At 40.1% G+C, this 26,748-nt stretch overlaps 1 protein-coding gene across 1 annotated transcript in view; it reads left to right on the top strand.

Annotated features, from left to right (window-relative positions):
• The window catches only part of LOC130707369 (ELKS/Rab6-interacting/CAST family member 1-like), a 467,400-nt gene that overhangs the window by 192,119 nt on the left and 248,533 nt on the right, over positions 1-26,748 (top strand). The window contains 1 exon segment of the mRNA XM_057541602.1: positions 5,529-5,689. Within this exon segment, the coding sequence (XP_057397585.1) occupies positions 5,529-5,689 (161 nt within the window).

Below are 26,748 nucleotides of genomic sequence, written 5' to 3'. Positions count from 1 at the left end.
GTCCTTTCCTCTGTCCTTTCCTCCTTTCCTCCCTTCCTGTGGTTAAAGACATTAGTTGGAAACTTTGTTAACTGTTTTTAAGTGTACAGCTCAGTAGTGTTAAGTATACTCAGTGTTAAATAGATCTCCAGACTTTTTCCTTTTGCAAACTGCAACTGTAGTCTCTTTCAATAACAATTCCCCCTTTTCACCTCCCTCCAGCCCTTGGTAACCACCATCCTACATTGTTTCTATGAATTTGACTAGCCAAGTAAGATTTCTTTTCAAAAAGCAATCAAGCAGCTGAGAAGGTTTGATAGCCTCCTGATGTATCCATCATTCCTCACTGTCTGCACCCGCCCCCCAGACAGTGAGGAAACTGAAATCCCAGAGGTCCTGGGAGGCCCAGGTGGCCACACAATGCAGATGTTATTCACACGGATACTTAAGCCGGATTGCCAGGTTCACATTTTGGCTCTGATGCTCTGTATGTGACACTGGGCAAGTGATGTAACGCAGTGCCCCAGTTTGCTCATCGGTTAAAGGGACATGATGGTAACAGAATCTGCTTTATAGCCTTGTTGTGAAGATTAAGTGAGGTAATCTACATAAAGCACTGGGAATAGGGCCTGACACTTATGTACGTGTCTGCTATGATTAAGTGACTTCCTAGCATGACACAGTTCCTTGTAAGGAGAGCTGTGACTTTGGGCCTACAACCAGCTCCCGTGGTGCATGTCTTTTGAGTTTCCACTTAAGACTGAATAGATAGATAGCTTTTTTTTTTTTAAGGATTTTCTTATTTATTTATTTATTTATTTATTTATTTTTGGCTGTGTTGGGTCTTCGGTTCGTGCGAGGGCTTTCTCCAGTTGCGGCAAGCGGGGGCCACTCTTCATCGCGGTGCGGGGACCGCTCTTCATCGCGGTGCGCGGGCCTTTCTCTATCGCGGCCCCTCCCGTCGCGGGGCACAGGCTCCAGACGCGCAGGCTCAGCAATTGTGGCTCACGGGCCCAGCTGCTCCGTGGCATGTGGGATCTTCCCAGACCAGGGCTCGAACCCGTGTCCCCTGCATTAGCAGGCAGATTCTCAACCACTGCGCCACCAGGGAAGCCCAGATAGATAGCTTTGACTGGCAAGGTTTCCTCCTACACATCCCTATCTTTCATCTAGGGCATGCCATTGATCTTGAAGGATGCTCCATCAATATCTTAATCCTCAGGGGGAAAGTCATGCAGTTCGCATCATACAGCACAAGAAGGCCGGTCATGCGATGGCATTAATTCAACAAATATTTATGGAATGCTTTGATGTAAGGACACCTGGGGTAGATGCTGGGGACACTGAGCAAACCAGCCCCAAATCCCTGCTCTCGAGGAGCTTGTGTTGTCTTGGGGCAAACCTTTGTAATGCAGCCCTTTTAATCAATGAAATGTTTTTCCTGAACTCATCTAGCTAAGGAAGATGAAAAGTTTGCTTAAAAATATTCAGGTTTGGAAAGGAACGCTCTAGACCTGTTGCTGATGGTGCTTTCGAAAACTGGTTCGTAAAAATAGACACTAAACATGGCGTAGAAATACTGGTGATTTCAGATTTGAGGCGATTTTTCAGATACAAAGTTTGCAAGTCGGTTTATCTCCAGTGCTTACTCTGGGGTTGCGTGTGCAGTACAGTCCCTCATACTTAGAACTCGGTAAGGACAGCATAAGACTCACTTTACCTGTGCTTCAATCAGATGTCAGGAGGAATGTGGGATTCCTCCTGCCTACGCCTCTCCTGGGCTTCCTCCTTTCCTCCTCAATGTGGGCAGATGACATTCAGACTCAGAGGAAGCAGAAGCAGGGGTAGTGCGGTTGGGACTGATCTTCCAGAGGGAAGAAAATAGGAATTGCCATCACAGGCTGGGGCTTTCCAGCTACAAGAAAAGATCTGCGGTACAGATATCATGCTGCTTGCTGCCTCCTTGGCTATTTGGGTCATAGCCGGTGCTGTAAAGCACAGCTCTTCTTTCCTGGGGTCCTACAAGTACTTCATTGGTAGGTACTTCCCAACACAGCATTTCCAGCGTGCCACTGCTAGTCAGTCAAGGTTGCTGGGTGATAGGCATCCCATGTACTGTTAGAAACTGCTGGGACCTGTGTGGCGGCCTTAAAGCTAACGGACACAATCACCCGCAGCCGTGGCCCATTGTTCATTGCCCGCTATCCCCACTTGTTTCCCGTTAAGAGACTGCTATTTTGTTCAGCTGGGGTGGAGAACCCTTGATCTTAGGGAGCAGGGGGGGCCCTCTTTTAACCCTAAGGGATGAAGCGTGGAGGTCTGGGCCAGTTGTACTAAACCCATTCCCAAACCCAAACCCAAACCCAAACCCATCCTCCTTCACAACTCTAAGTGTCAACGTGACACTGGCCAACGAGTCTGGTGGTTTCTAGGAAATATTTTTTTAAAATTTCCCATATAGGACTTCCCTGATGGCGCAGTGGTTAAGTATCTGCCTGCCAATGCAGGGGACACAGGTTCGAGCCCTGGTCTGGGAAGATCCCACATGCTGCGGAGCAACTGGGCCCGTGAGCCACAACTACTGAGCCTGCGCGTCTGGAGCCTGTGCTCCGCAACAAGAGAGGCCGCGATAGTGAGAGGCCCGCGCAGCGCAACGAAGAGTGGCCCCCGCTCGCCGCAACTAGAGAAAGCCCTCGCACAGAAACGAAGACCCAACGCAGCCAAAAATAAATGAAGTAATTATTTTTTTTAAAAAAAGAGAGCTTTAAAACCAAAGGTCAGGGGAATGACTGCTAATGAGTTTGGGGCTTCTTTTTGGGAGGATGAAAATGTTCTAAAATTGATCGTGGTGATGAATGTACCAAAAGAATTTAATTGTACACTTTAATGGGTGAATCGTATGGTATGTGGATTGTCTCTCAATAACGCTGTTATTTAAAAAAAAAAAAAAAAAAGGTCTGCAGGTAGCTAGACTTAAATTATAAAAACAAATATTAAGCCTGCAAAATAAAATACATAGGGGATAAAAATACTTGTTATATTTATGCAATTTTAAAATAGCTAAATGCCGTGTTACTGCACAAAATTTCACTGGTTAGGAAAAACAACAAATTGGAAACAGTGTCTGCCTTCAGGAGTAACTGGATGGGACAGAAGAGAGTTATTTTTTTCCCTGTATACTTTTATAACTTCTGATTTGATACATGTATTAAAAAAATAAGTGTACATATAATTAGTAACAAGTGTCATACCTCTCCTTAGTACAAGTATAAACTCCCAGGTTGCATATTTTGTTCTGAAAAGAATAAAGAATGAAATATATATGTTTTTAAAAATCAGTCAAAGGAAGTAAAAAACTGAAAGATTCTTACATTTGTCTCATCTCACACTAAAAAGCATTTAGTCATTTCTCTGTTATTAGGCATTATAATCAGGCAGAATTCTTTCTTACCCAACAGTCTGACACATCTTTAAACAATGACACAGTTGACCATTCCCTCCTCCTTGAAAACTTCCTTTCCTTCATTTCTAGTACATCGCACTCTCCTGGTCTTCCTCCTCCCTCAATAACCTCTTATTAATAATCTCCTTTGCTGAATTCCTCTTCATTTCCCAAGAAGGTGTCCAGAAGGTAAGTTCCATGAAGGTGGGAATTTTTGTCAGCTTTGTTCACTACTGTATTCCCAAAGGCTAAAAAAAGTACCCAGAACCATACTTAATAAATAACTGTTGAATGAATACATGAGTGAATCAGCACCTCCAGGCTCACATTTTGAAAAGCCATAGAAGTAAACTATATTCCACATAACCTTTACGCTTAATCTACTTTATTACATTATATTTCTCTGAACATTGATAATCAATGCACTGTTTATTATTTGATTAGCCAAAATACTTCATTCCCTGCTCTTTCTCCATCAATGTGTTTTACACAGTATGTGCAAAACGCACATTTAACAGCTCTTATACTACTTCTAAAAGCATAAACGTAGCATAGAAAAAGAGCAGCTGTTGCTATGGGAATTTTCACTTTTGTTTCTAGTATTAATGTTGAATTAACACAATGACATACTTTAGTAATTTTAAAAAAAGGGGGGACACCCCACTAGACTTAGTTAACTAAGATATCACAGTAAAGACAACACCCAGAAAGTGCCCGAGGCCCGCGCGCGCCCGAGTCGCACTCCCCGGAGGCTTCGGGACGCCGGCCGGGCGCGGTCGCGCGGGGGCGGGGCTCGCGCAGACGTCGGCCCGGGGCGGGGCTGGGGAATCGCGCAGGGGGCGGTGCGCGGTGACGTCGGGCGCCCGGGCGGAGCTGTGGCTGTGGTGGCGGCGGCGGCGGCGCCCGGCCGACAGCGGCAGCGGCAGTCCTGAGCAGGGTGAGACGGCCGCGGTGGCGGCAGCTCGGGGTCGGGCGGCGCCTGGAGCTTCCCGCCCGTCGCTGGCGCTAGGCCCCTCGGCTCTCCTCCGCCCGCTCCTCCTCACAGCCCTGGCTGGGTCCCGGCAGCGCGCCCCCGGGGAGTGCGGAGCCGTAGGTGAGGCTGGCGGGCCGGGGGGCTGGGGGCTGGCGGGCGGGGGCTCTGGGCTGCGGACCGGCGCGGGCGCACACGGCAGGCGCCGGGCGGGCGGCGTCTGTCTCCTCCCGCTTGCCGTAGGAGGCGGTGCGGCGCAAACAGTGGGCCGCCGCCTCCGCCGCTGCTTCAGGGGACCAGTCACGCAGAGCCCGGGGCGGGCCGCCCCGAGGAGCCTGGCGCCCGCGGACAGGTGGGCTTCCCGCACGGCCCGGGAGACCCCGCTAGCGGCCTGTCCGCGGTTCACCTCGGCGGCCGGGGAGGGAGGGAGGAAGGGAGGGAGGGCGGCCCGGACGGCCGTCCCGGTTCTCGCGGGCGGCGCCACCAGGGAAGTCCTTTACAGGCCTTTTAAAAGCGTTCTGTCTCTTCTCTATCTGGTTATATATATTTTTTCTTTTCTTCCTGCCTTCCTCAGAAAATCTCTACCTATCCAGCTTTAGAGCAGGAAATTATGCGATTGAATTTTAGCTGTTTCTTTAACAAGAAATTTTTTGTAATGGTATAAACAGAAGAATCTTAGTTTGAACGAATAAAAATGACTCATTTATGTTTATTCTGCATCTGGTATTAGTCAGGTTTATGGCTTTTATTTCCTAAAATCGTTCTAGAAATATTTATTATGATTTTGTTCCTTATATTTTTATCTGCATTATATTGTTATTTCCATGGAAGGTTCTGGACTGTTTCCAAATAAATTCCTTAGAAGGGATTGTTCCTGGCACACTGTTACTTCTGATGCCCTTACATTTGTCAAAAAGAAAATGAGGGTTTTTTGGACCTAAACTGAGAAGAATTATAGCGGAGGGAAGATGAGAGATGTATTTCTTTAACTGCCAATTATGTCTGATCCTGCGAGAGTACAGAATTTTTGATGGGTGTGTCTTCAATTTTGTGGACCCAGGCGTTGCCCACTGCCCAGCTCCTCTGACTATACCTGACCCAGATGCTCAGTTTCTGTCTTTTCTGTATTGATCGTAGGTGGAGGAGTTACTGATGGCCATGGAGAAGGTAAAACAGGAGCTGGAGTCCATGAAGGCGACGCTGTCCTGCACTCAGCAGTCACTGGCAGAGAAGGAAACTCATGTGACCAACCTTCGGGCCGAGAGAAGAAAACACTTAGAGGAAGTTCTGGAGATGAAGTAAGTTTTATAATATTGTTCTTCAGGCATATGCTTAGTTGAAATACTTGTCCTCATCGCTTTCATCTTCTGGCCCCGTTTGTCACGCCTGACACGCTTAGCCTAATTTTAATGCTCACTTGTGTTTCTCACTCCTTAGAACAAATTTGGGACAAATCCTCGTCAACTAGAAACTTTTTTTGCCTCCCTGTCATTGAATTTTGCAGTCCTCTAGAGTGTATGTATCCGTATGCAATTGTATCTCTGAAGTTCCTGAAACCTTCTGGAAAGTTCTGGCAAGTTGTTGAGCTTTCTGAGGAAGATAACCATTGCTCCTGAGGTCATACGATGGCTAGGCAATTTTTAAAAACATTTTTATTATAAACATTTCCAAAGGTACACAAAAGTAGAGAATAGTATAGTGAACCTCCTTATACCCATCCCCCATATTTAACCATTAACGTTTGCCGCACTCTCCAGTCAGTTTTGACAAAATTGTCACTTTTAGCAGAACCATTCTTGACATCATTTTCGTACTTTCCAGGCATCTTGCAGCTTCCTTGAGATAGTCTGTTGTGAAGGCTGTATATATCTGCTGTGCAGAATACAGCTGCTGCTTTTTCTCCTCTGTGACTTTGAAAAGTTCTGGTTTCCTTCTCTTCAGAACAAGTATGTCTCTTTTTTAAGTCTCTTAGTACTTTCTCCATCACTCCAATCCCCACCCCTGTGTAATTGTCCTGCTCTCATTTTACTGAAACCAAGTCTATGCTGGGACCCCTCAGTTACCTTCATCACCTCAGCAGTTACCTGTGTTCTTGTCGTCGTCTCTTCTGACTCAGAGGAGATACTGTCTCTCCTTCACCAAGCTCGCTTCTTATTTCTATCACAGATTTAAGCTCTGGTTCCCTCCTCTGCAATCTGTCTCCATTAATTTTCTTTCACATAATCTTTGCTCACTTTCTGTTAGTTCCTTCTTGTCTGCAATAAATACGCACTCTCTCTGACCTAAAGTAAACAGTCTTTCTGAGCCCAGCCAGTGCTTGAAGCTAACATCCCCTCTTCTTTTCTGCTACTTTGAACTATCAATACATGTTGAATATGAGAATTACAAAGTAGCAGAGGATCTTGCCATGACACCTCAGCATGAATTTTCATGGGGCATGATTGTTTTGATATCATGACGGCAGCTCAGGAGTTGAGGAAACAAATATCGGGGTGTCCCCTGTGCTTATGGATTATTAGGACACAGTGGGAGGTTAAGAGAGCCTGATCTTTCAGAAAAGAATTGCAGGTGATGTGCTCTCGGAAGTGACAGATACTGGAGCCAGAAATAGGTTGATACGCAGGGAGAACGGGGAGAATTCAGGGTTCTGAGTATCGTGATGAGAAAGTTTGCTTCTTACGAGCAGGTTAGTAGAGGCAGTTGAAGACAAGGTTTTATCCCTGATGATAAGAACATAGAGGAAGGATGGGTATAATATTCGGGAATACAAGGTATCGATGTGATACTCCTAAGCACAAACAGGCCCTGCTAAAGCAACGGTGTAGGAGTATTGTTTCGTTTTCTCTGTGTACCAGTATCTTGACTTGACTTGTCACATCTTTCCCACTCAGTTCAAGTGTCTATAGCAAAACAGTGGTGGATTTGTAAAGGAATTTTCCTTTATTGTTAGGACTTTGAAAAGATATGAAAGAATTTTTTAAAGAATGCTTGACTTTAAACCATTAAAAGGGAATTGCGTGTGATTTTTTTTGTTGTTGTTGTTGTTATTATTTTTGGAACCACAGTACTAAACTTTCTTATGGACTTCCCTTGCCAACCCAGGTTAGAGATTACATTTCAGAAAAATACTGTGATTTGCAAGACTGTTTTCGGTAAGGTCAAACACTCACACACTAAGGCATGGGAAGAGTCATTAAAGTATTCAGAGATTTATAAGTGGTATAGAAATTTGATGAATAAACATTAAATAAAAGTTCTAGAAATAAGGTGTTAAAACCTGGCTCTGACAGGTGACCTGTCTCTTAAATCACCTTCCTCATTTGCTCAGGAGATACTACTACAGCATCATGCTGTTCTTAGATTTTGTACAAGTTTTTTGTCATGCAGATTTACTGACTTAAAAGTTTTTAAAGTAGTCTTTGCTTTAATTTGCACTTAAATTTCTCCTTGTTGTTGTCTCTCATTTTCATATCTTAATAAAATGGTTGTTTAATACCTTTCTTTTAACAAATTAAGCACTTCAGGCCTAATCGTCTATCCAAACATGCTGTTGAGAGTGGTGGCTAATCCCAAACTCCTAATGTATCCCTCCTCCACACTCTTTTCTCCTTTGGTAACCATAAGTTTGTTTTCTATGTCTGTGGGTCTATTTCTGTTTTGTATATAAGTTCATTTGTATCTTTTTTTTTTTTTTACGTTCCACATATAAGCGATATCATGATATTTGTCTTTCTCTGTCTGGATTACTTCACTTAGTATGATAATCTCTAGGTCCATGCATGTTGCTGCAAATGGCATTATTTCATTCCTTTTTATGGCTGAATAATATTCCATTGTGTGTGTGTGTGTGTGTGTGTGTGTGTGTGTGTGTGTGTGTATGTATGTGTGTGTATACATATATATGTATAAATATATAAAACACATCTTCTTTATCCATTCACCTATTGATGGACATTTAGGTTACTTCCATGTCTTGGCTATTGTAATAGAGCTGCAGTGAACACTGGGTTGCATGTATCTTTTTGAATTATGTTTTTCTCTGGATATATGCCCAGGAGTGGGATTGCTGGATCATATGGTAACTCTATTTTTAGTTTCTTCAGGAACCTCCGTACTGTTCTCCATAGTGGGTGCACCAGTTTACATTCCCACCATCAGTGTAAGAAGGTTCCCTTTTCTCCATGCCCTCTCCAGCATTTATTGTTTGTAGACTTTTTTGATGATGGCCATTCTTACTGATGTGAGGTGATATCTCATTGTTGTTTTGCTTTGCATTTCTCTAATAATTAGCAATGTTGAGCATCTTTTCATGTGCCTTTTGGCCATCCATACGTCTTCTTTGGAGAAATGTCTATTTAGATCTTCTGCCCATTTTTTGATTGGGTGGTTTGTTTTTTGATATTGAGCTGTATGAGCTGCTTGTGTATTTTGGAGATTAATCCTTTGTCAGTTGCTTCATTTGCAAATATTTTCTCCCATTCTGAGGGTTGTCTTTTCATCTTGCTTATGGTTTCCTTTGCTGTGCAAAAGCTTTGAAGTTTCATTAGGTCCCATTTGTTTATTTTTGTTTTTATTTCCATTTCTCTAGGAGGTGGGTCAAAAAGGATCTTGCTGTGATTTATGTCATAGAGTGTTCTGCCTCTGTTTTCCTCTAAGAGTTTTATAGTGTCTTGCCTTACATTTAGGTCTTTAGTCCATTTTGAGTTTATTTTTGTGTATGGTATTAGGGAGTGTTCTAATTTCATTCTTTTCCATGTAGCTGTCCAGTTTTCCCAGCACCACTTATTGAAGAGGCTGTCTTTTCTCCAGTGTATATTCTTGCCTCCTTTATCAAAGATAAGGTGACCATATGTGCGTGGGTTTATCTCTGGGCTTTCTGTCCTGTTCCACTGATCTATATTTCTGTTTTTGTGCCAGTACCATACTGTCTTGATTACTGTAGCTTTGTAGTATTGTCTGAAGTCAGGGAGCCTGATTCCTCCAACTCCATTTTTCTTTCTCAAGATTGCTTTGGCTATTCGGGGTCTTTTGTGTTTCCATGCAAGTTGTGAAATTTTTTGTTTTAGTTCTGTGAAAAATGCCATTGGTAGTTTGATAGGGATTGCACTGAATCTGTAGATTGCTTTGGGTAGTATAGTCATTTTCACAGTGTTGACTGTGGATTTGTCCATTTCTTCCAGGTTGTCCATTTTATTGGCGTATGGTTGCTTGTAGTAATCTCTCATGATCCTTTGTATTTCTGCAGTGTCAGTTGTTACTTCTTTTTCATTTCTAATTCTATTGATCTGAGTCTTCTCAGACTTTATTCTTGATGAGTCCGGCTAATGGTTTATCAATTTTGTTTATCTTCTCAACGAACCAGCTTTTAGTTTTATTGATCTTTGCTATCGTTTCCTTCATTTCTTTTTCATTTATTTCTGATCTGATCTTTATGATTTCTTTCCTTCTGCTAACTTTGGGGTTTTTTTTGTTCTTCTTTCTCTAATTGCTTTAGGTAGAAGGTTAGGTTGTTTATTTGAGATGTTTCTTGTTTCTTGAGGTAGGATTGTATTGCTATAAACTTCCCTCTTAGAACTGCTTTTGCTGCATCCCATAGGTTTTGGGTCGTCGTGTTTTCATTGTCATTTGTTTCTAGGTATTTTTTGATTTCCTCTTTGATTTCTTCAGTGATCTCTTGTTTATTAACTAGTGTATTGTTTAGCCTCCATGTGTATGTATTTTTTACAAAATTTTTCCGGTAATTGATATCTAGTCTCATAGCATTGTGGTCAGGAAAGATATTTGATACAATTTCAATTTTCTTAAATTTGTCAAGGCTTGCTTTGTGACCCAAGATATGATCTATCCTGGAGAATGTTCCATGAGCACCTGAGAAGAAAGTATATTCTGTTGTTTTTGGATGGAATGTCCTATAAATATCAAGTAAGTCCATCTTGTTTAATGTATCATTTAAAGCTTGTGTTTCCTTATTTATTTTCATTTTGGATGATCTGTCCATTGGTGAAAGTGGGATGTTAAAAGTCCCCTACTATGATTGTGTTATTGTCGATTTCCCCTTTTTCGGCTGTTAGCCTTTGCCTTCTGTATTGAGGTGCTCCTATGTTGGGTGCATAAATATTTACAATTGTTATATTCTTGTTGGATTGATCCCTTGATCATTATGTAGTGTCCTTCCTTGTCTCTCGTAACATTCTTTATTGTAAAGTCTGTTTTGTCTGATAAGAGAATTGCTACTCCAGCTTTCTTTTGATTTCCATTTGCATAAAATATCTTTTTCCATCCCTTCACTTTCAGTCTATATGTGTCCCTAGGTCTGAAGTGGGTCTCTTGTAGACAGCATATATACAGGTCTTGTTTTTGTATCAATTCAGCAGTCTATGTCTTTTGGTTGGAGCATTTAATCCATTTACATTTAAGGTAATGATCGATATGTATGTTCCTATTACCATTTTCTTAATTGTTTTGGGTTTGTTATTGTAGGTCTTTTCCTTCTCTTGTGTTTCCTGCCTAGAGAAGTTCCTTGAGCATTTGTTGTAAAGCTGCTTTGGCGGTGCTGAATTGTCTTAGCTTTTGCTTGTCTGTAAAGGTTTTAATTTCTCCATGAAATCTGAATGAGATCCTTGCTGGGTAGAGTAATCTTGGTTGTAGGTTTTTCCCTTTCATCACTTTAAATATGTCCTGCCACTCCCTTCTGGCTTGCAGAGTTTCTTCTGAAAGATCAGCTGTTAACCTTATGGGGATTCCCTTGTATGTTATTTGTTGCTTTTCCCTTGCTGCTTTTAATATTTTTTCTTTGTATTTAGTTTTTGATAGTTTGATTAATATGCGTCTTCGTGTGTTTCTCCTTGGATTTCTCCTGCCTGGGACTCTCTGTGCTTCCTGGACTTGATTGACTATTTCCTTTCCCACATTAGGGAAGTTTTCAACTATAATCTCTTCAAATATTTTCTCAGTCCCTTTCTTTTTCTCTTCTTCTTCTGGGACCCCTATAATTCGAATGTTGGTGCGTTTAATGTTGTCCCAGAGGTCTCTGAGACTGTCCTTAATTCTTTTCATTCTTTTTTCTTTTTTCTTCTCTGCAGTAGTTTTTTCCACTATTTTATCTTCCAGGTCACTTATCCATTCTCCTTCCTTAGTTATTCTGCTATTGATTCCTTCTGGAGAATTTTTAATTTCATTTATTGTGTTGTTCATCCTTGTTGTTTATTCTTTAGTTCTTCTAGGTCCTTGTTAAACATTTCTTGTATTTTCTCCATTCTACTTGCAAGATTTTGGATCATCTTTGCTGTCATTACTCTGAATTCTTTTTCATGTAGACTGCCTATTTCCTCTTCATTTGTTTGGTCTGGTGGGTTCTTACTTTGCTCCTTCATCTGCTGTGTGTTTCTCTGTCTTCTCATTTTGCTTAACTTACTGTGTTTGGGGTCTCCGTTTTGCAGGCTGCAGGTTCTTAGTTCCCGTTATTTTTGGTGTCTGCTCCCAGTGGCTAAGGTTGGTTCAGTGGGTTGTGTAGGCTTCCTGGTGGAGGGGACTGGTACCTGTGTTCTGGTGGATGAGGCTGGATCTTGTCTTTCTGGTGGGCAGGTCCACGTCTGGTGTTGTGTTTTGGGGAGTCTGTGACCTTATTATGATTTTCGGCAGCCTCTCTGCTAATGGGTGGAGTTGTGTTCCTGTCTTGTTAGTTGTTTGGCATAGTGTGTCCAGCACTGTAGCTTACTGGTCGTTGAGTGGAGCTGGGTCTTAGCGTTTAGATGGAGATCTCTGGGAGAGCTTTTGCCATTTGATATTACGTGGAGCTGGGAGGTCTCTGGTGGGCCCATGTCCTGAACTCGGCTCTCCCACTTCAGAGACACAGGCCTGGCACCCGGCCAGAGCACCAAGACCCTGTCAGCCACATGGCTCAGAAGAAAAGGGAGAAACAAAAGAAATAAAATAAAGTTATTAAAATAAAAAATAAAAAATAATTATTGAAAATTAAAAAAATTAAAAAGTAATAAAAAAAAGAAAAAAAAAAGAAGAGAGCAACCAAACCAAAAAACAAATCCACCAATGATAACAAACGCTAAAAACTATACTAAGAAAAAAAACAAAAAACGGACAGACAGAACCCTAGGACAGTTGGTAAAAGTAAAGCTACACAGGCAAAATCACACGAAGTCCACTGCCTCAATTTGGGGATGATTCATTGTCTATTTAGGTATTCCACAGATGCAGGGTACATCAAGTTGATTGTGGAGATTTAATCCGCTGCTCCTAAGGCTTCTGGTAGAGATTTCCCTTTCCTTCTTTGTTCACACAGCTCCCGGGGTTCAGCTTTGGATTTGGCCTCTCCTCTCCATGTAGGTTGCCTGAGGGCGTTTGTTCCTGCCCAGACAGGACAGGGTTAACGTAGCAGCTGATTCCGGGGCTCTGGCTCACTCAGGCCTGGGGGGAGGGAGGAGTACAGAATGCGGTGGTGAGCCACCGCGGTGAGCCTGTGGTGGCGGAGGCTGGCGTGACATTGCACCAGCCTGAGGCGCGCCGTGTGTCCTCCTGGGGAAGTTGTCCCTGCATCACGGGACCCTGGCAGTCGGGGGCTGCACATGCTTCCGGGAGGGGAGGTGTGGATAGTGACCTGTGCTTGCACACAGGCTTCTTGGTGGCTGCACCTGCAGCCTTAGCGTCTCATGCCAGTCTCTGGTGTCCGTGCTGATAGCCTCGGCTCACGCCCGTCTCTGGAGCTCATTTAGGAGGTCCTCTGAATCCCCTCTCCTCACGCGCCCGAAACAATGGTCTCTTGCCTCTTCGGCAGCTCCAGACTTTTCCCGGACACCCTCCCGGCTAGCTGTGGCACGCTAGCCCCCTTCAGGCTGTGTTCACGCAGCCAACCCCAGTACTCTCCCTGGGGTCTGACCTCCGAAGCCCGAGCCTCAGCTCCCAGCCCCCGCCCGCCCTGGCGGGTGAGCAGACAAGCCTCTCGGGCTGGTGAGTGCTGGTTGGCACCGATCCTCTGTGAGGGAATCTCTCCGCTTTGCCCTCCGCACCCCTGTTGCTGCGCTCTCCTCCGTGGCTCTGAAGCTTCGCCCTGCCACGCCCTGTCTCCGACAGTGAAGGGGCTTCCTAGTGCATGGAAACCTTTCTTCCTTCACAGCTCCCTCCCACTGGTGCGGGTCCTGTCCCTATTCTTTTGTCTCTGTTTTTTCTTTTTTCTTTTGCCCTACCCAGGTACGTGGGGAGTTCCTTGCCTTTTGGGAGGTCTGAGGTCCTCTGCTAGTGTTCAGTAGGTGTTCTGTAGGAGTTGTTCCACACGTAGATGTATTTATGATGTATTTGTGGGGAGGAAGGTGATCTCCATGTGTTACTCTTTCGCCATCTTGAAGGTCTCCCCAGTTTTCAGTTTTTTTGTCATATGTATTACTGTTATGGCCATCTTTATTAATACATTTTCACATTTCGGATTATTTTCCTATGATAGGTTGTTAAAAAATTGAATCTATTCATCAGAGGGGATCAAAGGAATTATAGGAGAGGTTTTCCCATATACATTTATGTATTCTTAAAATGTTTTAACACTTATATTTATTACTTTGTAATGAGAAAATGTTACAAAAATGACCCTACAAATTACTATATTATCCCCCTTATATTTGGAGAGAAAAGCAACATTGCTAGAAGATAGTTTCTGCTTCCTAAGGATGATACATTTGTGCTTATAAAATAAAAGAGATGAATATACTTATTGACACACGGTCTTCTAGAAGGATTGGACCACTTTAGGTGATCAGGCATGTACGAATGCATGTATCACCTTACCTGTTCATATAATGTTTAAAAATCTTTTGCCTGAAAAAAACCTTTTACCTCTTTCATAGATTAAAAAGTTTTGTCTTACCTTGCTTTCATTTGCAATTCTTTGTTTACATTTTCATGTGTTTATTGTCAATTTGCATATTGTCTGTGATTGGTATATTCCTATTTGTTAATTTCTCTTGGGGACAGTAAGGTCTTAGTATTTCATTGACGTTTATGGGCTTTTTCAATAGTGAGGATAAAGTACTTTCCCAGTTGTGAATAATTTTTAGTTTTTGTCATTTGCTCATTAGTTTTTGACTTTTGATGTTTATAATTCTAGATTTCTAAGCAGTAAAATGTACTATACTTTTCTTACATTTGTAATTTGTAATTTTTTTGTAATTTCTTACATTTCGTTTTTTGTTTAGAAAGTCCTTCCCTATCTGAATATCATTAAATATGTTATATTTATTCTTTTTATTTTCTAATTAATTTGCATTTTATACCTAGTTCTTTAATCTTCCTGGAACTTATTTTTAATTTTGTGTGGGGAGAACGTATTTATTTTGATGTTTTCCTAATAATTGAAAAGCTTTCTAAATACTGTGATCAGTCTCTTTTCTTTTGGTTTGTGGCATTTCCTTTTTCTTTCTTAAGTGCTTAATTATTGTGAGATTTGTTCCATTGATCTCTTTGTTGATATTCTTTTTCCAGGACTACATTGATTTGATTATAACAGGCTTTCAATTTGTATTAATGGCCGATGGGGTGTTGAAAAAAATGTCCTTCAAATATATATGTACACACACACACACATATACATATATATATATATATATGCTGTTCTTAACTCTTTATTCTTATGTGCTGCCAGACATTCTTACCCCACTCTTATATGCTGGCTGCCTCAGGTGTCAGCTTAAATGGTACGTCTTCAAAGAGACCTTCCCTAACCATCCTGCCTAAAGTAGGGCAGTCTGTGCCAGTATCAGCACAAATAAATCAGTCAGCCTTTCAGAAGTCATTTCCTTTGACACCAAATCTTCCAGATGCAGTTCTCATGTTCCTCATTATTGGGTGAGCTGTTAAAATGAAGACAACTATTGATCCACCGTCAGCTCCTATTTAATTGCTTAAAACTTCCAGCAATTAAATAGGAGCAAATTCTGTCATTTAAGAGAAGTGACTTACTATTGAAGAGTATAAATTCTAAAGTTGTAGTTAAAAAACTTATACAGTACATTTTTTTTTAATACAGTACATTTTTGATTATGTCCTAGATGAAAAAGACAGCCAGTGTCTGGGACAAAAGATCAGCAAGGCTCTGTAAAACCTTTGTCCCATTTTAAAATGAAGTATTAGGACATCTGTGCCATAGAGATTCAAGCTAGTGTCCCTGAGAATTTTCAGCTGCACCAGAGTGGTGATTGCTCAACAGACTAAACTGGAGAGTGTGGGATAATTATCACAAGAGGACCACATACAATGATGACATGGAAAGTGATTAGTTACAAACAATCAATAGCATAAGAAAAGGATATTAAAAGAAAGTTTTTAGAGGTACTGATTTTAGTGAGAAAAGGCTGGTGAGATATTTTGATTCTTTATTAATTGGTTTTCTTCATGCAGGGCTTTCAAAAAGAAAACAAGTAATTTGAGCACACTAACCAACTTTATTTTTCATGAAAAAAGAAGGCCCTTTGTGATTTTAATGCTGCTTAACTCTTTTCTTCACTGTTCATGTGGTTATAATCTTAAGCAAACAAACAAAAAATTGCTATTATAAGGCTGTGGTGCTTCAATGGCAGTAATGGCACTGACCCTAGTACAATTTTCAGTAGAGAAACAGAGCTAATTGATTTATAACCATTATTCTAATTAAATAATCATAAATAATAAGCTTCATGTTAGGGATTATGTTATCAAGTGTGTTGTTTTGTCCTTATTTCTCACATGTTTTACTTTGGTGAAGAATTACAAGCTGTAAATGGTACAGATGAACCGGTTTTCAGGGCAGAAATAGACACAGATGTAGAGAACAAACGTATGGGCACCAAGGGGGGAAAGTGGCGGGGAGGGTGGGTGGTGGTGGGATGAACTGGGAGATTGGGATTGACATGTATACACTAATATGTATAAAATAGATAACTAATAAGAACCTGCTGTATAAAAAAATAAATAAAATAAACTTCAAAAATTCAAAAAAAGAAAAAAAAAAAGAATTACAAGCTGTAATCCAAATGAATTGAAGGGACTATTGAGATGATCCAGTCATTGCTTTTTGAAAAACACTTTAAGCTGCAGACCCCTTTTTCAAATGAATATTATTCAGATATGAAAATAAAACTTATTATTTATTAATTAACTAATTTATTTTTTGGCTGTGTTGGGTCTTCGTTGCTGCGCACAGGCTTTCCCTAGTTGCGGCGAGCGGCGTGGGGCGCAGGCTTCTCATTGCGGTGGCCTTTCTTGTTGTGGAGCCGGGATCTAGAGCGCAGGCTCAGTAGTTGTGGTGCACGGGCTTAGTTGCTCTGCGGCATGTGGGATCTTCCCGGACCAGGGCTCGAACCCGTGTCCCCTGCATTGGCAGGTGGATTCCCAACCACGGTGCCACCAGGCAAGTGCCTAAAACTTATTTTAAGAAGTAAAATGAAAAAGAAGGCAAAGCTGTTCTGATTGAGACAGGACTGGGGAGCCCAGATGCCCCAGTGTGGCCCTGCCAGGCATTCCCTGAAGATGTTCTTTAGAACCCCTAGGGCTTCCCAGGGCTGGGTTCAATAAGCCACTAACCAAACCTTTTGATTTTACAAACAGGAGCAACAACAGTAGCTGCCATTTATTGATAATTTACAGTGTGATAGGTGTTCTGTCTTACTGCTAATTATTATAATAACCCTGTAGATTAAGTTTCATAATGTTCATAGTATAGATTAATAAATTAAGGCTCAGAGTATTTAGTTAACTTCACTGAAGTCATCCTGATGGAACCAGGAATTGAACCCAGAGCCAGATCTTTCTTGGTCTGTGTTCTCCCCTTAGAGAAAGGGTCCTTATCAACTTCTTTCAGTTTCTGTGACACAGTTTTCCTGATTTCTGCCGACTTCTCTGACTGCTCCTCTTGTCTCCTTTGCCCGCCTCTTACCCTCTGCCTGCCATGTAATGTTGAATCAGTCCTATGACTATCTCCTCTTGCTGTGTTTTCTTTTCCTAGGGAGGCTCATTCACTACCTTGGCCTCAGTTAACATCTGTGTATCAGAGCTTCCACACTTAACATCTTTAGCTCATATCATTCCTCTAAGCTCCAGACCCACATGCCCAGTTGCTCCCTCAAACCTTTTCTCAGCATCTCAAAAGCACATTACATTCAGCTCAAGATTTCCCCTCAATTCTGGTCCTTCCTTATTTTTTCCCATTTTTGTTTATGGTGCCACCAACTTGTCCATGGTGTTTAAGTCAGAAACTTCAGAATTTTCCTTGATTGCTTCATTCCCTCATTTCCCACCCTGCCAGTCAAATGCTGGTGATCTTTTTTCTCTGAAGTATTTCTGTAAGCCATCCATTTTCCCACCCCACAGCCACTGTCATAGTTTGGTCATGTCGCTGTTGGCTGACATTATTGCAGTGGTCTCCCAATTTTCCCGTCTTTCTGTTTCCCCCTGATATGCAGCCTCATTGCAGCCAGTCTGAGCTTTTGAAAGTGCCCATGTGATGTTTGAATCCTGGCTCCACCACTCACTAGTTATGTGAGCTTGGCAGGCTGCTAAGTCTTTCCAAACCTTAGTTTCCTCATCTGTAAAATGGTTATATAATTCTTACCTCATGTACTTGTTCTAAGAATTAAATGTGGTAGTATGTGCCCGGCATCACTGTTAGTGATGATGGTAGAGATGATCATACTCTGCTCAAAACTTTTTCAGGGCTTCCTGTTGCCCTTAAAGTCCAGAACTCTTGTCACACTTCCTTGGTGCCCAGTCTCCTTAATCCCTCAAATGTGCTGTGCCCCCTCCTTCTTGAGGGTCTTCACCTAAGTAGTCTTCTCCTCACAGTAGAAGTGTTGTGTCTTTAAATAGTTAATGGAAGTTAACTCATTCTTCAGATCTCACCCAGCCCCCAAATCTTCTCTTATCTTTTACTACCTTGGATTTATAGCTTTTATCCCTGTTTGCAGTTATAATTGTGTATTTTTGTTGCTGTTGGGATTAATGACTCTCTTATCCACCGTTATCTGTCTTATCTACCTTCATATGGAGACAGACCATGTTTATTATAGCCACCTGCCATGGTATCTCTGTCAGGGAGCTTAATGCCTGCTACTAACTAAAGATCTTTCTTCCCTCAGTGAGGGCTTATACTTCAGTATTTTTTTTCTGTTCTCCAATGTTTGGTTAAGTTTATTTTTCAACAGCACTGCCTCCTTTGTGGGTAGAATTGTCTGAAATGGACTCTTTCATGTTAATTACTAGTTCTTGTTCTTGATGGAGAGAACTCCCAAGGTAGCCGGAGCCCTCTCAGAATCTGTCGTTCTTCTGGTATTGAAATAGGCTAGGGGTTCGTTTTTCCACCTAGGATAAAGTGCTGTTCTTGTGTTCCTGTAGGTTTTGTGTTTTTGTGGCACTTGTCTATACGTTGGGATTCATACTTTCTTTTGCTTAAGTCTGTATAAGAAATATGACATATTTTAGGTCCACTAACGTCATCAAATGTTCCTTTGTGAACCTCTCATTTAAGTTTTCTTGTTTTTGTTTAGATACCTTGGGTTAAGCAAGTAGGTTTATTTAAAAAGCCAATTTTCCTTATAATATGGGGATCAAAGAATGTGTTCTTAAAAGCTGTCAGAAAAAAAGAATTATATAAGCATCTATCCCAATTCATAAGTTTAGTTTAAAAATATTTTAAACATTAGTAATGAATCAGGTATCCCTGTGTTACTTTTTTGTTTCTCAAATACCTGAGAGAAAAAAAGAAGCCTGCTTATTTATTTATTTTCCAATAAATATGAAAGGGATAGAAAGGAAATTCTTGAAACTGTTGATTATTGTTGCTTTCAGATTTTGTGTCCTTATCTCTAAGATCATTTTTATAGGCATCTTTGACATCAAAATTTTGGTACTGAGATTAAAGTAGTTGTATTTTGTGGGGATTCTCAGGGAAAGATGCCATTTTAGGAAGTAGGGTGAGCGGAGAGAAATTAGGATTCTTTCCCATCTTTTCTGTTTCTTCTCTCATTCCTTCTTTCAGAGAGAAAAGATCCTATGGATAGAATTTTTGCTTTTTAAAAAAAATTCTCAAGCCTTACAGCGATACTTGGGCTCTGCTAATTAAAGTAGCTTCATAAGTAATAACTTTCTTTGAAAACACTGTCTTTATTCCTTATGGATGGAATTGAATGCACAATCATTTAGCTTTTTTTTTTTTTTTTTTTTTTAAGGTAACAACCCAATCCATTTCCACCAAAAATTTCCTTCTAGGAAAGTGGTTTTATGATTAATGGAAAGTGTTATATGATTAATGGTTCTGTAGATATGAAAGTTATAGGCTGGATATCTGCTCCCTTTTATCATCTGTGTCATGCATCTTGTTTATAGTAAATTGAAAAAGGTACATTTAAATGACCAGTAAGGTTGAAGACACGCTCTACTACCTGGCAGTTTCATTTCTGTGTGTCTCCTTGAGAGAAACTTTTGCACATGTGCACAAGGAGACAGGTAGATGTACATGTGCTTGTCGTAACAGTGAAAAAAGTGGAAAAACATCTAACTGTTCCTCAAGTAGGTGAGTGGGTAAGTTGGTATTTATTCACAAAATGGAATATGAGTACACAGTCCCTTCCTCCAAAATACTTAGGGCACATGTATGTTGGAATTTAGATGTTTTTCAGATTTTGAAAGGTAATCCAGTACATAAACTGTATATTGTGTAATACTCCCATTGGGATCTGGACAATACCCAGTAATCAAACATATTAAATCTGTAGCAAAACTTAGGAATATTCATATTAAATTGGATAAATAAATGGTAAATAGCCTCATAGCAGTTGAGTCAGGTTTTTCCATTAAGCTTGGAGAAAAATTTAAGTCTTTTTAAAGCTCTTTGGATTTTAGAATTTTGGATAAGGAATTGTGAAACCTGTATTATACAGTTCATAAAAGTGAACGAGCTAGAGTTATGTAAATCAGTGTGGATAAATCTCAAACACGTTTTTAAAAAATTGAAGTATTGTTGACATATTATATTAGTTTCAATATTTTGCTATTGGGATACATTACAAAATGATCAACACACTGGGTCTGGTTAACATCCATCACCACACATAGTTACAAAGAACTTTTTTTTCTTGGGATGAGAACTTTTAAGATCTAGTCTCTCAGCAACTTTCAAATATGTAATACAGTGTTATTAACTATAGTCACCATGCTGTACATTATATTCCCAGGACTTATATATTTTTATAACTGGAAGTTTGTACCTTTTGACTCCCTTTACCCATTTCACCCACTCCCTGTCCCCCACCCCTGGCAACCACCAATCTGTTCTCTACCTGTGAGCTTGTGGTTCTGCCCCCCCCTCCGAAATGGTAAGATTTTATTTTTTTTTATGGCTGAATAATATCCCATTGTGTGTATCTATACACATATGTGTATAGATATACACACCACATTTTCTTTATCCATTCATCCATTGATGGACACTTAGGTTGTTTCTATATCTTGGGTATTATAAATAATGCTGCGGTGAACATGGGGGTGCGGATATCTTTTCGAGTTAGTTATTTTTGTTTTCTTTGGATAAAAACTCAGAAGTGGAATTGCTGGATCTAATGGCAGTTCTATTTTTAATTTTTTGAGGAACCTCCATTACTGTTTCCTATAGTGGCTATACCAGTTTACATTCTCAGACACATTATGTTGAGTAACATGAGCAATTTGCAAAGAGAATCAAGAACAGATGACATCACTTCTGTGAATTTCAAATAAGCAACAGTGAGGGGTGGGGGGGAGAGAGAGATATCTGAAGCAAATAAGGCAAATTGTTGATGGTGATTTCCATATGTTGTTGTATATTTGAATGAGTCTCTGTAGCCCCAAGCTTCTGCTTTCTTCTCTAACCTTTTTAAGAATGCAGGGTTACAACTGAATTAGGTGATAGAGCATAATACATGTTGGGACTGGAAGTGTTCTTAAAATCAACTAAATTATCCTTTTTTCTTTTAAGTGAAGTCATTCCTACTTGTTAAGAAATTTTCTTGAATATTTATTTACTTTTCCCTTTTCTGACCTATGTCTGTTACTTTTTTCTCTTTTAATATATTTATTTTTTGTTGGAGTATAGTTTACATACAGCAAAATACATGGATCTTCCGTATCATAGTTCCATGAGTTTTGACAAATGCCAGTAGTCGTATAATGCAGTCTTAACGAAGATATAGAACATTTCCATCATCCCATAAGGTTCCCTTGAGCTCCTTCCCAATCAGTATTTTCCCTGCCCCGAACACATAGATAGTGTTCTAATTCCTTTCACTTTAGATTAGTTTTGCCTGCTCTAGAACCTCCTATACATGGAACCATATAGTCTGTACTCTGTTGTGTTTGGCTTCTTTTGCTCAGTGTACTATATATTTTTTTAAAAGTTTATTCGTGTTATTGCATGTATCCATAGTCATCCTAATATTGAGTAGTTTTCATTGCATGGATACTGCATAATTAATTTATCCATTCTCCTGTTGATGGGGTTGTTTCCAGTTTTGGCTCTTATGAATAAAGCGGTTGTAAACATTTTTATACAGATGTGTTTGTGGCCATGTTTTTATTTCTCTTGCGGAAATATCTAGGAGTGGAATCGCTGGGTCATAGGGTAAGTGCATGTTTAACTTTCCCCAAAAGTATGCAGTCAGCTGAAGTGAAGTGAAAGATTTTGTGGTCATAGACCTAAGTATTCAAATTGAAAATACAACGCGATGAGTAAATATGGATGTAGGAGATGAATGAAAATAATGGTAACACATGTATTTATTGGAGTTTATGTGATAAAATTGGTGAGAGTCAAGAAAACAAATGTATTTTCCTTTTAAATACCCCGTGAAGATCCCATATGGTTTTATTTCTTCTCAACATGATGTTAAAACATGAAGCAATCTTTTGTATTGTCTGTTTACTACCTAAATTGATTTTCAAAAAAATTTTATTAATTTTTAAAGATTTCTTTTATCTACTTAACATTTTTACAGAAGCATGTGCAAAAGAGTCTTTGATATGCCTTATTTGATGGTTGCCATGGAAAAATTAAGGGATTGTATACAAAAAAAATAATATTTATACCTTGGTGTTTTGCTTTTGAAACAATTATGATTTTCTCCATAATAGTTTGACTTTTTATTGTTATTTTATCCCCAGATGCTTCTTTGGTTTTATTTATCAAGATTCTCTTTCTCTCTCTTTTTAATGACACTTTTTAAAGATTTGTTCCTTGTAGAGAAATGCAGTTAAATTTTATATGTTGATCTTATATGCGCCAGGCTTGCTAAACTCTTTTTTTTAAAAAATATTTAATTATTTATTTGTTTTATTTTTGGCTGCGTCAGGTCTTAGTTGCTGCACGCGGGATATTCCTTGCGGCATGCAGGATCTTTCGTTGCGGTGCGCGGGCTCCAGAGCGCGTGGGCTCTGGTGGGCTCTGTAGTTGTGGCACGTGAGCTGAGTTGCCCCGTGGCATGTGGGATGCAGAATCCACGTCCTCTGCATTAGAAGGTGGATTCTTAAATTTATTTATTTTATTTATTTATTTATGGCTGTGTTGGATCTTCGTTTCTGTGCGAGGGCTTTCTCTAGTTGCGGCAAGTGGGGGCCACTCTTCATCGCGGTGCGCGGGCCTCTCTCATTATCGCGGCCTCTCTCGTTGCGGAGCACAGGCTCCAGACGTGCAGGCTCAGTAATTGTGGCTCACGGGCCTAGTTGCTCCGCGGCATGTGGGATCTTCCCAGACCAGGGCTCGAACCCGTGTCCCCTGCATTAGCAGGCAGATTCTCAACCACTGCGCCACCAGGGAAGCCCTAGAAGGTGGATTCTTAACCACTGGACCACCAGGGAAGTCCCTTGCTGGACTCTTAATTATACAGATATTTTGTCTGTAATTTCTTATGAGTTTTCATCCTACAATCTCTGTATAATGACTTTCTTGCTTTCTAATTCTTATACCTTTGGTTTCCTTCTCTTGTCTTAACTGCACTTGATCTTAGTATCTCTAGAACAAAATACAACAGTGGACTGTTGTAGTCTATCAGTTGCCTAGTGTAGATTTGATTTTTACAAGAAAGCCCATTATTAAAGAGGTAAGTCTTGAAAAAAAATGTGAGTAATTTGGTTGGTTTATTCTGGTTAGCTGATGTTCTTTGTATATGTTCTATGCTATTTTCTCCCCAAGACAGAATTATTTATGTAAATAATTTTGATGGGCTTCATTTCAGTTTAACACAGTTTAGTGATAGTGTGTGTGAAAGCATCTTAAACAATGGCAGTGTACAGGAGTGCTTTTCTGTAAGATTGTAAGGTCATGATCTCTTTGTACTCTCCCTCAATATCAGTCTTCCTTGCCTCTACTCTTTCTCTGGAGGAAAAGGGGGGGGGGAAAGGAAAAAGGAATTCTATAGCTTCTGGAAAGCTTTGGGCACACAGTGACTTCAGTGTTGACATAGCTCTGTGGGACACAGACATTAGCCCGTTAGCTTTATGCCAGCAGGGACCCCCCCACCCCCACCCCGCCCCGCCACCTCACAGTCAAGCTGCTGCCTCCGGTGTGTGTTTATTCAGCTGAATCCACTCCCAGTTGTAGCATTGCCAGGGTTAGCTCTTAACATGTTCACAGCTGATAGGTATCGCTTAACTCTTCTTTCTTTACCCTTCTTTCTTCACCCTTCTTCTTGATTTATATACTAGTATTTCAGGGACTAAATCTGGGAATTTTGTTAACCTCATTGACGTCTGTTGCAGGTGCTTGAAACTTTTGGGTTGTAGAGCATGAAGAAAGAAGTGAGGTTGATACTTAAAATGCTGCTAGACTGAACAGTACCTTTATGGTCCCTTGTATTTAATTCTGCCTTTGCTTTGTTAGTACTGAGCATTCTCAAGTTAAACACTATGGAAATGGTTACTATAGGATCCCTCTGCTGGTTGATTTTACTTTTTTTTTTTTTTTTTTTAAATAAATTTATTTATTTATTTATTTATTTTTGGCTGTGTTGGGTCTTCGTTTCTGTGCGAGGGCTTTCTCCAGTTGCGGCAAGCGGGGGCCACTCTTCATCGCGGTGCGCGGGCCTCTCACTATCGCGGCCTCTCTTGTTGCGGAGCACAGGCTCCAGACGCGCAGGCTCAGTAGTTGTGGCTCACGGGCCTAGTTGCTCCGCGGCATGTGGGATCTTCCCAGACCAGGGCTCGAACCCGTGTCCCCTGCATCGGCAGGCAGACTCTCAACCATTGCGCCACCAGGGAAGCCCTGATTTTACTTTTAAGGTTAAAAAAATTTTTATTTTGATGTTATTTTTTAATGGAATGACGTCTTCAATCCTGACATTGCTTAGGATGATATTTTTACTACTGTAATATCTGGTTTGGGATATTATCTTTTCTTCTTTCTGTACTTTTCTTCCTCCACCCATTCCTTCCTCTCTATTTCTGCCTTTTGTTCAGTTTGAGAGTCAGACAGGCTTTCTAGAGGAGGTAATGCCTGATCTAAGGATGAAAGGACAGGTAGGATTTAGCTGGGAGTGAAAGTGAGGGAACGGGTAGAGGATATTCTTTATTTATATTTTATTTATTTATTTATTTATTTATTTATTTAACATCTTTATTGGAGTGTAATTGCTTTACAATGGTGTGTTAGTTTTCTGCTTTGTAACGAAGTGAATCAGTTATACATATACATATACTCTTTAAGTAGAGGTTAAGGGGTAAGTAAATGGTATGGGAGTTTGGGTAACTGAAAGCTATTTGGAATTTCTAGAACCTGTACTAAAATCAGTTTATTGTCACTTGAGTTGTTGTCTTGATGAGCACACAATAATAGAATGTATTATGACCTCGGGACTTCCCCATTTTGATAGTATTTTTGTTTATTCTTTAATTTCTCCTCTGGGTTATGCTGGCATAAAGGCAGATGTTCTTTTTTCTCTCCTGGATTCAGTAGCAGAGAGTAGCTGCTAGGAATCTGGAATAATTGCTTGTTCATTTTCTTGACTCTGACATCTTTTTTAGAGGAGAATAAGCTCAAAGTAGCATTCATTTAAACAATTTAATCTATCCATTTGAATTCTGGTATGGTTGTTTCTTGCATTGTAGTATGTCTCTTGCTGGTGTTTATTTAGATCAGTCTGAGAACTTGGTTTTGGTTTAATATTTGAGAGTTTACAGTGTGCTTTGCTGCACAGAAAATAAATCCTTGTCAGCAACTGAAAGAATCAACGGAAAGAATACTAGACTAATGATCAGACGAAATGAACTACCTAGAGGCTCTTGCTTTGTCTCAGTCTTGGAGGTTCAGACTCATTAAAAAACTTTGAGTTTCTTCTAAAATGATAGAAATTAGAATACTTTCTTTTCATATTAAAGATTCATGAATCCAAATCATAGTGATCTTATAGAATCTGAACTTCATTCGAGTATGTTGCATATATAATAAGCGCTTTTATGTGTCCCATTTCTCGTTCTTGAATATTCTTAATTTAAAAGTTATAATAAGGTATAGTGCTGGTGTGTGAGTGTGTATATATAGCTATTAAGTTTTACCACTTTGTAAGCTCTGTTTTTGGATAAGAACTCTATCCTACACTTTTGGTGTATGTTGTATAGTATTAAAAGTATAAAAGATTCTTGTTGACAGTTAATTATTTGAAAATGCTTCTCTTCACTTCAGATCAAACACAAATAAATCCAGAGTGTATAATTAACATTTTTTTAAAAATTAGGATTGCATTTAGTATTTTGGCCAGTTTGTATTTGAGATAGAATTTTTTTTGTGTTAGCTGGTAAGGAACTAATTGTTACAGAATAAGAGTAATTCTCTCTGTTATAGGGGAAAGATATAGTTTTCCGGGGACTTGATTTGCATCTACTATCCAGTAGCCATTTACTTTCAAAATAATGCGTGAAAATTTGTTTTTGTCAATCTTTCATCAAAAATTTATTGAGCACTTACTATACCAAACACTGTGCCGTGCCCTAGAGTAACAAGATGAAAGTCCCAAGTTCTAGAAAGTTTTTCTTGAAGACAGATACAAAGAAATAAATTGCAGATTGGGCTGGTAAGTGCTCTTCTTAGGGACACATACGGTACAGCACAAATCAGAACATCACAGAGCCTGAGGATCGACTTGGGTGATGTTAGTAAGAATTATTATAAACTCTTTTGCATCTTGCATTGATAAAGTTTCCTCAATGTATGTATTTACATGTTTCAGAAAAAAAATCGTTCTTAATTTAACATAATAGGATGCAGTACTGGTATTTTTTCTAATGGTTATCTTGACAAATAGTGCATTGAACTCTCTGGGATACAGTATAATGTTTGTGATGATGACCGTTTTCATGTATCCAT

This window comes from Balaenoptera acutorostrata, chromosome 2 (genome assembly GCF_949987535.1).
Source record: "Balaenoptera acutorostrata chromosome 2, mBalAcu1.1, whole genome shotgun sequence".
Taxonomy (NCBI): Eukaryota; Metazoa; Chordata; class Mammalia; order Artiodactyla; family Balaenopteridae; genus Balaenoptera; species Balaenoptera acutorostrata.
Note: the sequence above shows the minus strand (reverse complement) of the source record. Positions and strands in the feature narration are given on the sequence as shown.